The 14,583-nt window shown below is 44.1% G+C and overlaps 1 protein-coding gene across 3 annotated transcripts in view; it reads left to right on the forward strand.

Moving 5' to 3' along the window:
• dclre1c (DNA cross-link repair 1C, PSO2 homolog (S. cerevisiae)) overlaps positions 1-14,344 on the forward strand; it is a 69,289-nt gene extending 54,945 nt beyond the window's left edge. For all 3 annotated transcript variants that reach the window (XM_072241264.1, XM_072241265.1, XM_072241266.1), the window contains one exon: positions 11,367-14,344. In XM_072241264.1, the coding sequence (XP_072097365.1) occupies positions 11,367-12,310 (944 nt within the window). In that variant the 3' untranslated portion in view covers positions 12,311-14,344. The remainder of the gene's footprint in view (positions 1-11,366) is intronic.
• The last annotated feature ends 239 nt before the right edge of the window (positions 14,345-14,583 follow it).

The following is a 14,583-nucleotide window of genomic DNA, read 5'->3' on the forward strand; positions in this document are numbered from 1 at the left end:
GTTGCAGAGTCGGGAAGTTATGTTGCAACTTTACAAAACTCCAGTTAGGGTGTAGCTGGAGTATTGCGTTCAGTTCTGGCCACCCCATTATGGGAAGGATGTGAAGGGTTTGGAAAGGGTACAGAAGAGGTTTACCAGGATGCTGTCTGGATTAGAGGGCATGTATTATAACGATAGATTGGACAAACTTGGGTTGTTTTCTCTGGAGCAGCAGAGTCTGAGGGGAGACTTTCCCAGTGAAAGACACTAGCAGTATGCCAGAAATTCACGAATGTCAGGGAAAAATTGAGTGTAGTTGCTATACGAAGGAGAAGGTGCTTGGGAAGATGAAAATTCTGATGGTAGGCAAGTCACCTTAAAATGGTAGCTAAGGAGATCATGGAGGTATTGGTGGTAATCTTTCAATAATCACTAGATTCTGGAATGGTTCTGGAGGGCTGAAAAGTTGCAAATATCACTCTACTGTGTAAGAAGGGAAGAAGACAGAAGAATGGAAATGATCGGCCTGTCAGCCTGACCTCAGTGGTTGAGATGATTTTGGACTTTACTGTTAAGGATGTGGTTTTGGGAGTACTTGGAGGCTCATGACAAAATAGGCCACAGTCAGCACGGCTTCCTCAAGGGAAAATCTTGCCTGACAAATCTGTTGGAATTCTTTGAGGAAATGGACTGAGTAGAAAGAAGAGAGTCAGGGATGTTGTTCAGTTGGATTTTCAGAAGGTGTTTGACAAGGTTGCTGCAGAGGAAGCTGCTGAACAAGATGAAAGTACATGACATTATAGGAAATAAACTTGCATGGATAGAAGACTGGCTGATTGGCAGGAGGCAAAGAGTGGAAATAAAGGGGCAGCCGGTTTGCCGGTAACTAGTGGTGTTCTATAAGGGTCAGTATTGAGACTACTTTTCATGCTATATGTCAATGATTTGGATCATGGAATTGATGGCTTTGTGGCCGAGTTTGCAGATGATATAAAGATAGGTGGAGGGGCAGGTAGTGTTATGGAAGCAGTGATTCTGCAGATATATATAGAACATATAGAATAGCACAGCACATTACAGGCCCTTCGGCCCACAATGTGCCGACCCTCAAACCCTGCCTCCCATATAACCCCCCACCTTAAATTCCTCCATATACCTGTCTAGTAGTTGCTTAAACTTCACTAGTGTATCTGCCTCCACCACTGACTCAGGCAGTGCATTCCATGCACCAACCACTCTCTGAGTAAAAAAGCCCACAAAGCTGTGCTGAACATGTCCTTACCTTAGAAATTACCTAGGGGTACCCATAGCCCTCTATTTTTCTAAGCTCCATGTACCTCTCCAGGAGTCTCTTAAAAGACCCTATCTATTCCACCTCCACCACTGTTGCCAGCAGCCCATTTCACGCACTCACCGCTCTCTGTGTTTTTTAAAAAAAAACAACTTACCCCTGACATCTCCTCTGTACCTACTTCCAAGCACCTTAAAACTGTGCCCCCTCGTGCTAGCCATTTCAGCCCTGCTTGGAGAGTACGTTTCCAACAATGGTGGAGTCCAAGACCAGAGGGTGCAGCCTCAGAATAGAGGGACATCCATTTAGAACAGAGATGAGAGACAACTTCTTTAGCCAGAGGGTGGTGAATCTGTGAAATTCATTGCCACAGACGGCTGTGGAGACCGTCATTTGGTACATTTAAAGCAGAGGCCAATTGGTTTTTGATGAGTCAAAGCATCAAATGTTACGAGAGAAGGCAGGGGAATGGGGTTGAGAGGGATAATAAAACAGCCATGATGGAATGATAGAGCAGACTCGATGGGCTGAATAGTCTAGTTCTGCTCCTATACCTTATGGTCTTGCCTGTTTCCTGGGGTCAAGATATCTAACTTTTAAGGCACGCCCTCTAGTATGAGTGGGGATCAGCTGAAAGGAAGTGTGCAGAGTGCTGGGAGCCAGGAATGCACTGCCAGAGGTGGTGGTGGATAAACACCACTGAGCGCCATGGTATCGTAGCGATTAGCGCAACGCTATTGCAGCTCAGAATTCAGAATTCAATTCTGGCGCCGTCTGTAAGGAGTTTGTACGTTCTCCCCATGACCGCGTGGGATTCCACCGGGTGCTCCGGTTTCCTCCCACGGTCCAAAGACCTACCAGTTGGAAGGGTAATTGTTCATCGTAAATTGTCCTGTGATTAGGCTTGGCTTAAAATGGTGGGTGGTGCAGCTCAAAGGGCCCGTTCCACGCTGTATCTCAAAATAAAATAAAAAATTTAAAAAACAATAGAATTGTTTGAGGCATTTAAATAGGCAAATGAATAATGGAGGGATATCAATTTTGTAAGGGAAGAGGGATTACTTTAATTAGGCATTTAATCACTTGTTTAATAAGTCTGCCACAACTTAATGTACAAAATGGCCTGTTCTTATGCTGTACAGTTAGAGACATAGAAACTATTCTACCCAACCCAGAACTTAAAACACGACAGCTCAGAGGTACGAGACTCTGGCAGGAAGGTGGTGCTGTGGTTAAAGATCAAACGTAATCTTACTGAATAGTGGCAGAGGTAGGAGGCGCTGAATAGCCTGCCATTACTTCTATTGCTTGTGTTCATTTGGAATAATAAGAACATAGAACAGTACAGGGCCTTTGGCCTATGATGTTGTGCCGATCTTTTAACCTACTCCAAGATCAATCTTAACCTTTCCCTCCTACATAGCCCTCCATTTTTCTATCATCCATTGCCTATCTCAGCTTCTTAAATGTCCCTAATGTATCTGTCTCTGTCTGCTACATCCCTGGCAGGGTGTTCCACACACCCACCACTCTCTGTGTTTAAAAAAAAATAAAAAAATAATTAAGTAAAAATAATAAATAAAAATCTACCTCTAACACTCCCCCTCATATTTTCCTCCAATCACCTTAAAGTTATACCCTTAGTATTAGTCATTACCGCTCTGGGAAAGGTCTCTGGCAGTCTATGCTTCTTAGCAGCTGTAAGTAACTAAATTTTCATTGCCACATGGATTAAAATTGCAAGTCTCCTGCATTCTGTTGATGAATAACTTGAAATGATCATTTTACAAATCTAACTGCAAAAGGATAGTTCTTGAGTTTAAGGTGAGAAGTTAGGTTAACCTGAGTGCAGACCATTTAAAACAGCAACATTTAAATTTTAAAGTGCAGCACAATCTAGTCCAGTGGTTCCCAACCTATGGTCCACGAACCCCTCAGTTAATGGTAAGGCTCCATGGCATAAAAAAGATTGGAAACCCCTGATCTAGTCATTGTTTGAAGAATAGATGGACTGAATAATTTTAAAGGTGCATTTTTACAAACCACAAACTATGTTTATAATGTCTGCTGTATTTTATATCATCAAAATAATTGATAAATTGCTCTAATGTAAACTGTTGATTAGACGGTCGCGTATTTATGTGCAGTTTTAAATTTTAATGTTACTATTGTAGATGAAGAAAGCTTCGTGCCTGTGACTCACTTTTGTGAACTTCAGTTCTGAATGATACTTGCTTTTATTGTTTGCAGTTTGTTTTTTTTCTGCACATTGGGTGTTTGACAATCTTTTCTTTAGTGGCTTCTATTGGGTTTCTTTGTTTAGTGGCTGCCTGTAAGGAGACAAATCTCAAGGTTGTATATAATATGCATACTTAGATTAAAAACGTACTTTGAAATTTGAAGGCATGAATGGAATGCAGGAGACCTGAAATTTTAATCCATGTGGCTATGAAAACATAATTATTTATAGTTACTAAGAAGCATAGATCGAGTGGACAGCCAGAGACCTTTCCCAGGGCGGAAGTGACTAATACCAGAGGCATAATTGTAAAGTGACTGGAAAAAAGTATGAGGGGGAATGTTAGTTCTATCTCTGTTTCTCTTTCTCTCTCACACAAACACACCCACCCACACCAAATTTCCTGATATCGCTGCACAGTTAACTTCCTTTCTCAGACCAGTGGTGTAAAATTACAGCCATTAAACATTCTTCACACCCTTTGATAGTAGTTGTAATTAGGAACTGCGTCACATATTGCAAAGGTCAGTGCTGTCTTTGGACAGCGTGGAATTGAAGAATAGGCAAGTCTGTCCCATTTCCTTCTCATTCCCCACTGGCTAACTAACTCACACACTGACCTGTTTGTAATTTAATTGCCTGCCAGCTGATACACAATGCCTCACCCACCCCCCCTAGTTCTTCCTGGACTGGGTCTCCTTGGCCCAGACAGTGTACCTCCCTCCCTAGGGCTTTACTAAAACAGATGTTTTGTTTTAACCACAAACTGGTAGCTTTAGGATCATGCTCAATGCTGCCAGATTCATTTTGAATGTAGAACAGTAAATACCCATCAGCCCACAATGTTGTCCTGACTCTTTAACCTACTCTAAGATCAACCTAAACCTAATCTTGTGCACCTCTGTCAAATCACCTCTCATCCTCTTTTTCTCCGAAGAGAACAGCCCTGGCTTGCTCAACCTCTCCTCACATGCACGCTCTCTAGTCCAGGCAGCGTCCTGGTAAATCTCCTCTGCACTCTCTCTGAAGGCTCCACATCCTTCCTATAATGATGCAACCAGACCTGAACACAATAGTCCCAAGTCTGGTACAACCAGGGTTTTATAGAGCTGCAGTCTTCAGCAGGATACTGTAATCAGCTAAATTTAAATCCTGCAGCTGTTGTGAACTTGCATTTTGAGATTAGATTAGATTAGATTATGAGGACACGCAGTCCTCTTTTATTGTCATTTAGTAATGCATGCATTAAGAAATGATACAATATTCCTCTGGTGTGATATCACAAAAACACAGGACAGACCAAGACTGAAAAACTAACAAAACCACGTAATTATAACATATAGACGCAGATACCAATACAGTAACCACCCGGCTACCTTATTCATTGTATTAGAGGACCACGTGGAACTGAATTAGACAATTCAGCTCATTGAATCTGCACCACCATTCCATCATCGCTGATTTATTTTCCCTCTCAACCCCATTGCAGTCAATTATAAAAGATGAAATAGCGGCATATTTGGATAGCAGAAGCAGGATAGGTCCGAGTCAGCATGGATTTACGAAGGGGGAATCATGCTTGACTAATCTTCTGGAATTTTTTGAAAATGTAACTATGAAAATGGACATGGGAAAGCCAGTAGATGTAGTGTACCTGGACTTTCAGAAAGCCTTTGATGAGGTCCCACATAGGAGGTTAGTGGGCAAAATTAGAGCACATAGTATTGGGGGTAGGGTACTGACATGGATAGAAAACTGGTTGGCAGACAGGAAACAAAGAGTAGGGATTAATGGGTCCTTTTCAGAATGGCAGGCAGTGACTAGTGGGGTACCGCAAGGCTCGGTGCTGGGACCGCAGCTATCTACTATATACATTAATGATTTAGATGAAGGGATTGAAAGTAACATCAGCAAATTTGCAGATGACACAAAGCTGGGTGGCAGTGTGAAATGTGAGGAGGATGTTATGAGAACGCAGGGTGACTTGGACTGGTTGGGTGAGTGGGCAGATGCAGTTTAATGTGGATAAATGTGAGGTTATGCACTTTGGTGGCAAGAACAGGAAGGCAGATTACTATCTGAATGGTGTCAAGTTAGAAAAAGGGGAAGTACAATGAGATCTGGGTGTCCTTGTTCATCAGTCACTGAAAGTAAGCATACAGGTACAGCAGGCAGTGAAGAAAGCTAATGGCATGTTGGTCTTCATAACAAGGGGAGTTGAGTATAGCAGCAAAGAGGTCCTTCTGCAGTTGTACAAGGCCCTGGTGAGACCCCACCTGGAGTATTGTGTGCAGTTTTGGTCTCCAAATTTGAGGAAGGACATTCTTGTTATGGAGGGAGTGCAGCATAGGTTCACTGGCTTAATTCCTGGGATGGCGGGAATGTCATATGTTGAAAGATTGGAACGACTGGGCTTGTATACACTGGAATTTAGAAGGATGAGAGGGGATCTGATTGAAACATATAAGATTAATTAAGGATTGAACACACTAGAGGCAGGAAACATGTTCCCGATGTTGGGGGAGTCCAGAACCAGAGGCCACAGTTTAAGAACAAGGGGTAGACCATTCAGAACAGAGTTGAGGAAAAACTTTTTCACACAGAGGGTTGTGGTTCTGTGGAATGCTCTGCCTCAGAAGGCAGTGGAGGCCAATTCTCTGGATTCTTTCAAGAAAGAGTTAGATAGAGCTCTTAAAGATAGCGGAGTCAAAGGATATGGGCAGGAACAAGGTACTGATTGTGGATGATCAGCCATGATCACAGTGAATGGCAGTGCTGGCTCAAAGGGCCGAATGGCCTACTCCTGCACCTATTGTCTATTCTCCCGCCTTAGACCATAAGACCGTGAGATGTAGGAGCAGAATTCGGCTATTCAGCCCATCGAGTCAGCACTGCTATTTCATCATGGCTGATCCCGGATCCCACTCAACCCCATATACCTGCCCTCTCACCATATCCCTTGATGCCCCGACCAAGCAGAGATCTATCAACTTCTGCTTTGAATACATCCACAGACTTGGCCTCCACCGCAGTCTGTGGCAGAGCATTCCACAGATTTGCAGCTCTTTGGCTAAAAAAAATTCCTCCTTACTTCTGTTCTAAAAGGTCACCGCTCAATTTGGAGGCTGGATACCCCCACCAGAGAAAATATCCTCTCCATATCCACCTTATCTAGGTAGTCCTTTCAACATTTGGTAGGTTTCAATGAGATCCCCATGCATTCCTCTAAATTCTTCTCCCTTAACAGGCCCAAAACTGCCAATAGCTCCTCATATGTTAACCTTTCATTCCTGGAATCATCCTTGTGAACCTCCTCTGGACTCTCTCCAATGACAACACACCCATTCTGAGACAACGGGCCCAAAACTGTTGACAGTACTCCAAGTGCGGCCTGACTAGTGTCTTGTAAAGCTTCAGCATTATCTCCTTAGTTTTGTATTCTATTCCCCTTGAAATAAATGCCAACATTGCATTTGCCTTTTTTTTTACCGGAGTCAACCTATGAATTAACCTTCTAGGAGTCTTGCACAAGGACTCCCAAGTCGCGTTACACCTCCTGATGTTTGAATTTTCTCCCCATTTAGATAATAGTCTGCACTATTGTTCCTTTTACCAAAATGCATTATCATACATTTCCCAACACTTTATTCTATTGCCACTTTTTTGCCCATTCTTCCAACTTGTCTAAGTCTTGCTGCATTGCTTCCTCGGCACTATCTAGCCCGCCACCTACCTTTGTATCATCTGCAAACTTTGCCACAAAGCCATCAATTCCACTATTTAAATAATTGACAATACTGACCCCTGTGGAACACCACTAGTCACTAGCAGCCAACCAGAAAATGCCCCCTTTATTCCCACTCACTTCCTTCTGCCTGTTAGCCATTCCTCTATCCTTTCCAGTATCTTTCCTGTAATACCATAAGATTTTGTCTTGTTAAGCAGCCTCATGTGAGCCACCTTATCAAATGCCTTCTGAAAATCTAAGCCAATAACTTCAATTACCTCTCCTTTGTCCATTCTGCTTGTTACTTCCTTGAAGAACTGTACAGGTGTCCCCCGCTTTTCGAACTTTCGCTTTACGAAACCTCACTGTTACGAAAGACCTAAATTAGTACCCTGTTTTTGCTAACAGAAGGTGTTTTCTCCGTTACGAAAAAATCAGCGCGTGATAAAAAATCAGCATGCGAAAAAAATCAGCGCGCGCCCCGAGCAGCCGCTCTCCCCCGGATTCGGAACGGCATTCCAGCCGGCATTACTTAAACACGTGCCTGTGAGCAGCCGTTTGCAAGATGAGTTCTAAGGTATCGGAAAAGCCTAAAAGAGCTCGTAAGGGTGTTACACTTAGCGTAAAACTAGACATAATTAAGCGTTTCGATCGTGGTGAACGAAGTAAGGACTAAGTGGGTTTGGCTTGTGGAAGCTGATGAAAATGATGTTGAAGAGGTTTTGGCATCCCATGACCAAGAACTGATAGATGAAGAGCTGATGCAATTGGAAGAGGAAAGGATAACAATCGAAACCGAATAAGTAATGATAAAGTACGACTTTAATTTTGAAAGGGTATGTCAGTTTAGGGGATATTTGCAGGATGGTTTGAGTGCTTACAAAGAACTGTATGGTAGAAAAATGCGCGAGGCTAGCAGTCAAGCAAGCCTTCCACATCAGCCACAGCAGACGACGAACCTCGACCTTCGACATCAAGGTGGCCAGTCATAGGAGAAGATAAGCTGCCTGCTCTAATGGAAACAGACGACGAGATGACTCTCCAGTGTCCCACCACCCCAACACCCAGGCCGCGGACAGATACTGTACCGATTCGCGGAGAATGCAGCAGTAGCCGGGAGGCACACAGCACATCTTTAAGAAAAAAGCTGAAATAAACATGCTAATTAATTAGGTACCGCCCGACATGTAATTGTCGGCCCAGATCAGAGGTGATGCAATCGGAAATCGGCACTGATCTGGGCTGACAATTACGTGCCGGGCGGCACCTAATTAACTAGCTTGTTTATTTCGGCTTTTTTCTTAAAGATGTGCTGGGTTCCTCCCGGCTACCGCTGGACCCCTGCATGCTTCGCGGATCGGTATTGGTCGCTGCCCAAAGGGTGGGGGCCGCTGCACCACCCCAACCTGCGACGACTCAGCCTAACACACCATCATCAGTGTGCTCGGCGCTGTCCCAATTCCCGTAAGTGATACTACACTGTACATACATTATTTCTACTTTATATCAGCTGTGTATTTTTACGTGTTATTTGGTATGATTTGGCGGCTTCATAGCTTAAAGGTTACTGGAGAGCGCTTGCGCCGTGTTTTTGCTGATGGCACTTGCGTGAGATTTTAACTACAGAGAACAGTTCAGGCAATGATTGTGGAAAAGTATTTCTACTTTATATAGGCTGTGTATTTATCATATCATTCCTGCTTTTACTATATGTTACTGTTATTTTAGGTTTTATGTGTTATTTGGCATGATTTGGTAGGTTATTTTTGGGTCTGCGAACGCTCACAAAATTTTCCCATATAAGTAAATGGTAATTGCTTCTTCGCTTTACGACATTCCGGCTTACGAACCGTTTCATAGGAACGCTCTACCTTCGGATGGCGGGGGAAACCTGAAACAGATATGTCAGGCAAGATTTCCCTTTACTGAAACCATGCTGATTTTTGACTTATTTTATCATTTTATCTCCAAGTACCCTGAAACCTCGTCCTTAGTAATGGACTCCAACACTTTCCCAACCACTGAGATCAGGCTAACTATCCTATAATTTCCTCTCTTTTGTCTTCCACCCTTCTTAAAGAGTGGAGTGACATTTGCAATTTTCCAGTCCTCTGGGACCATGCCAGAATGAAGTGATTCTTGAAAGATCATGACCAATGCATCCATTATCTCTTCAGCAACCTCTTTCAGGACTCTAGGATGAGTCCACCTGGAACCTTTCTGTTTGCCTAGCACGTTTCCTTTGTAATAGCAATGACACTCTCTCCTGCTCCCTGACACTCACGGTCCTCTGGCATACAGCTAGTATCTTCTACAGCAATGACCGAAGTTCATCTGTCAGTCCTTTACCTGTGAGTCTGCTGGGGTAATCTACTGTATATCAGTGAGACTCGATGTAGATTGGGAGACTGCTTCACGGAGACCTACACTCCGTCCACCAGAAAAAGTGGGATCTCCCAGTGGCCACCCATTTTGGATCTACTTCCCATTCTCATTTCAATATCTCTATCCATGGCCTCCTCTACTGCTGCAATGAGGCCACAATCAGGTTGGAGAAGCAACTCCTTGTATTCTGTCTGGGTAGCCTCTAACCTGATAGCATGAACATCGATTTCTCAAACTTCCAGTAATGGCAACAATTCCGTTTCACCATTCCCCAGCCCCTTTTCCCCCTCTGACCTCATCTCCTTGTCTGCTTATTGCCTCCCTCTGGTGCTCCTCCCCCTTTTCTTTCTTCCATGGTCTTCTGTCCTCTCCTATCAGACTCCCCCTTCTCCAGCCCTGTATCTCTCTCACCAATCAACTTCCCAGCTCTTTACTTCACCTCTCACCCCCTCCGGGTTTCACCCATCACCTCGTGTTTCTCCCTCCCCTCCCCCCCCACCTCCTACCTTTTAATTCTACTCCTCATCCTTTTTTTCTCTCCAGTCCTGATGAAGGGTCTCAGCCCAAAATGTCAACTGTACTTTTTTTTCCATAGATGCTGCCTGGCCTGCTGAATGCCTGCAGCATTGTGTGTGTTGCTTGGATTTCCAGTATCTGCAGATTTTCTCTTGTTTCGAAGTTCATCTGCCATTTCTTTGTCCCCCATTACTCCCTCACCAACATCATTTTCCAGTGGTCCAATATCAACTCTCACCTTTGTTCTATTTTTTTATATAACTGAAAAAGCTTATAGTATCTCGCTTTATATTATTGGCTACTTCGCTCTCATATTTCATCTGTTCCCTTCTTACAGATTTTTCTAGTTGCCTTCTGTCAGATTTTAAAAGTCTCCCAATCATCCAACTTCCCAATCACTTTTGCTACCTTAAATGCCCTTTTCTTGGCTTTTATGCAGTCCTTAACTTCCCTTGTCAGCCACAGTTGCCTAGCCCTGCCATTTGACAACTACAACTTCTGTAGGACACATCTGTCCTGCGCCTTGTGAACTACTCCCAGAAACTTCAGCTGCCTGTTTTGCCATCCTCCTCGCCAGTATTCCCCTCCAATCCACCTGGGCAAACTCCTCTCTCATGCCCCTAAAGCCCTTCTCCCCATAACTTTGGGCACCCTGATTAGTCAAGAATCTATCAACCTCCACATTAAGTATACTCAGTGACTTGACCTTGATACCTGTCTGGGGCAATGAATTTCACAGATTCACAACCCTCTGGCCAAAGAGATTCCTCCTCATCTCTGTTCTAAATGGATGGCCTTCTGTTCTGAGGCTGTCTAGACTGTCCCGCTATCCCTTTCCACGTCCATTCTATCTAGGCCTTTCAGTATTCAATAGGATCGCAGTGAAATTCTTCCCCCCCCCCACCCACCACCACCATTCTTCTAAACTCCAGCAAGTACAGGCCCAGAGCCATCAAACACTCCTCACGTGTTAACCCTTTCATTCCCAGGATAATTCTTGTGAACCTCCCTCTGGACTCTCTCCAATAACAGCACATCCTTTCTTAAGAATGAGGCCCAAAACTGCTCACAATACTCAAGTGGTGTCTGACTGTCTTCTAAAGCCTCAGCAGAATTTACGTTAAAGTAAGATCCTTCTTGGGTCTAACTTGGATGGGGCATTGTGGTCAGCATGGACCAGTTGGGCCGAATGGCCTGCTTCTGTGAATATAAAACTGTTTCTCTTTCAGACGCAGACTACCGGGATTTGTTTGATGACTGCCATCCAATTCCATCAAAGCGAGTATCGTGCGCTCCACAACACTCGTCACCCACTGGGGAAACCCCTGAACACAACGGAGAAGTGCTCACACATGGTGCCAGTGAGCAGATCATCTGCCAAAATCCTGAGTTCTTCGACTGTGAGGAGTCAAACGACGAGGATGAAGATGACGAGATTGAGGAGGCTTGCGCTAAAGATGATGCAAGCTTGACGCGGTATCAAGAGCCTGCCGATCCCACAGAGCGGCAGGAGATGGGGACAGTGGCCTGTGAGACAGACACACCTCCTTGGGGCTTGTTTTTCAAGCAGGAGCCAGCTTCAGTATCCGAAACGGACGAGGGTTTGGAAAACGTTGGGGAACGAGAGGTCAGTCCACACTCTCCCAAGCTCTTCAGCGATTCCGAAGATGGAGATTCCATCTTCTTCCCCTCACAAACTTCATCCCAGTCAACCCACATATCGGAGCAAGGCAGTCAGGGCAGCTTGTTCGGAAAAGAACCTGTGCCTGCCCCAGACAACGGAGTGGACTCTGTGAAGTTCCCAAACAGCAATGACAAAGCAACACTAAACTTAATGAGACTAGAGAAAGTTAGCACTGGAGAAGAACTGCAGAACTATGAACCTCCAAGCTGTCCATCAAACAGTGAGTGCAGTTCCCACCCAGTGCTCAATGTCAGCATTAAGGATACAAATACAAATACTGCCTCTCACCTCCCAGGAGGACGAGAACAAAACGTGACTTCTGGTTTTAAATCTGATGACTCTCAGACATCCTCAGAGTTTGAGATACCGTCCACCCCGGACTCTGAGTTACCACTGGCTGAGGAACTGAATGTCATTTACTGTAAGTTAGCTGCGGGAGAGGCTGTGAAAACCGAAAAACACAAACACACGAGTGGCTGCAAATTGTAGTGCATGTCTGCCGCTGGTGGGGATGAGAGCACGGGAGCTAAAGTGAAGCGAAAACCCAGAACTTCAGTCAAATGGCTCTCGTTTCTCTGCACTGATGCATAATTTGGGTTATTTTTGGGAAAATAGGACTTTCGTCATCTATGCTGTAGGAATGCAGGAGTAGACTGCTTGGCTCCTTGTGTCTGCTACCCAGTTTCATAAGATAATCTTCCATGTACGCCCTTCTGTAAGAACTTACCTCCACCTCCCCCTTCCCCATCAGCACCAATCCCTTATCACTTGTTTCCCTTTAGAACCAAAAAGCTTCTCTATTTACAGCCCACAATACACAAAATGCTGGAGAAACTCAGCAGGTCAGGCAGCATCCATGAGCAGTCACCATTTCGGGCCAGGACCCTTCATAAGGACTGATGAAAAGTTGACCGTTCATTTGCCTTCATAAATGCTGCCTGATCTGCTGAGCTTCCCCAGCGATTTGTACCTGGATTGCTCCAGATTTCCAGCATCTGCAGAATCTCTTATGTCTATCCGTGGCCCAAATATGCTCCGGTCTTTTTAAAGACTCTCCACCTCAGTGAAGAAATGTCTCCTTGTCTCTGCCCTAAATGGCCAACCTCATATTCTGAGGTTAGTGACCCCTGGTTCTAGACTCCTCAGTTAGAGAAGCAAACCCTGACAACCTCTCCTCTTTAATGAGAATCACCCTTCGTTCTTCTGCCCCCCCCACCGATGTCCTGTCTGCATAACTTCTCTTGAACCCTACATATCTCTCCCTCTCTCATCAACAATTGTCGCAATTTACCGCATCCACTTAATTTACCAACCTGCATGTCTTTGGGATGTGGGAAGGAACAGGAGCAACTGGGGAAAACCCACCTGGTCACAGAGAGTATGTGGACCCCACGTGGACAGTGCTTGAGCTCAGGATTGAACCCAGACCCCTGGTGTTATGAGCCAGTGACTCTACCCTCTGCGCCACTGTTCTAGCTTGTTTTATCTTTCTGAATTTGCCCTCCTCACCACTAACACATGCAGTTGTGCACACACAGGCAGTCACAGTTGCGCATGCACGCACACCATACACAGTCTCTCACTCACTTGTGAATGTATTCGACAGTCCCCATATTGTCTGTCTCTCTCTCTCACACACTGCAGTCTCTTGCTCACATGGTATAGAGTCATAGAAAAGTACAGCACAGAAACAGGCTCTTCAGCCCATCTAGAACATTAAAACTGCCTACCTCCATCGACTTGCGCTGGGACCATAGCCCTCCCTAACACTACCATCTACGTACCTATCCAAACTTCTCTTAAACTTTGAAATCGCGCTCACAGGCACCACTTGCGCTGGCAGCTCATTCCACACTTAAGACTCTCTGAGTGAAGAATTTTTCAGCTTTCACCCTTAACCCATAACTTCTAGTTGTAGTCCCACCCAACTTCAGTGGAAAAAGCCAGCTTACATTTACCCAATATTTACCCCTCATAGTTTTGTATACCTCTATCAAGTCTCCTCTCAATCTTCTATCTTTCAAGGAATAAAGTCCTAAACTATTCAATCGTTCCTTTTCACTCAGGTCCTCCAGACCAGGCAATATCCTTGTAAATTTTCTATGTCCTCTTTCAACCGTATTTACATCTTTTCTGTAGATCAGTAACCAAAACTGCGCGTAATATTCCAAATTAGGCCTCACCAATGTCTTATACAACTCAACATAACATTGTGACAGTATTTTGAGATATGAAGACTAATATGCCAAAAGCTTTCTTTACAACCCTATCTACCTGTGGTGCCACTTTCAATGAATTATGGACCTGTATCCCCAGGTCTGACTTGAAGGGGGTGAGTAATCATGCAATCAACTATTTTGTGTTTAATAATTGTAATAAATTTTAGACCAATTTGTAGAAATTTGTTTTCACTTTGACATAAGTCTTTTTTTATTGATCAGTGTCAAAAAAGTCAAATTAAATCTTTGATTCAATGTTGTAAAATTGAATGGAATTGACTTTATTACTTATATCCTTCATATACATGAGTAAAAATCTTTACATTACGTCTCTTGAAGTGTGCAATTATAATAATTTATAATATGTACAATAGGATACAGTAGTCAATATTATATAGAAATACAGTTGTGTCAGCATGAATTAATCAGTCTGATGGCCTGGTGGAAGAAGCTGTCCCGGAGCCTGCTGGTCCTGGCTTTTACGCTGCGGTACCGTTTCCCAGATGGTAGCAGCTGGAACAGTTTGTGGTTGGGGTGACTCCG

The sequence above is a fragment of the Mobula birostris genome, chromosome 23 (assembly GCF_030028105.1).
Source record: "Mobula birostris isolate sMobBir1 chromosome 23, sMobBir1.hap1, whole genome shotgun sequence".
In the NCBI taxonomy this organism is placed as follows: domain Eukaryota; kingdom Metazoa; phylum Chordata; class Chondrichthyes; order Myliobatiformes; family Myliobatidae; genus Mobula; species Mobula birostris.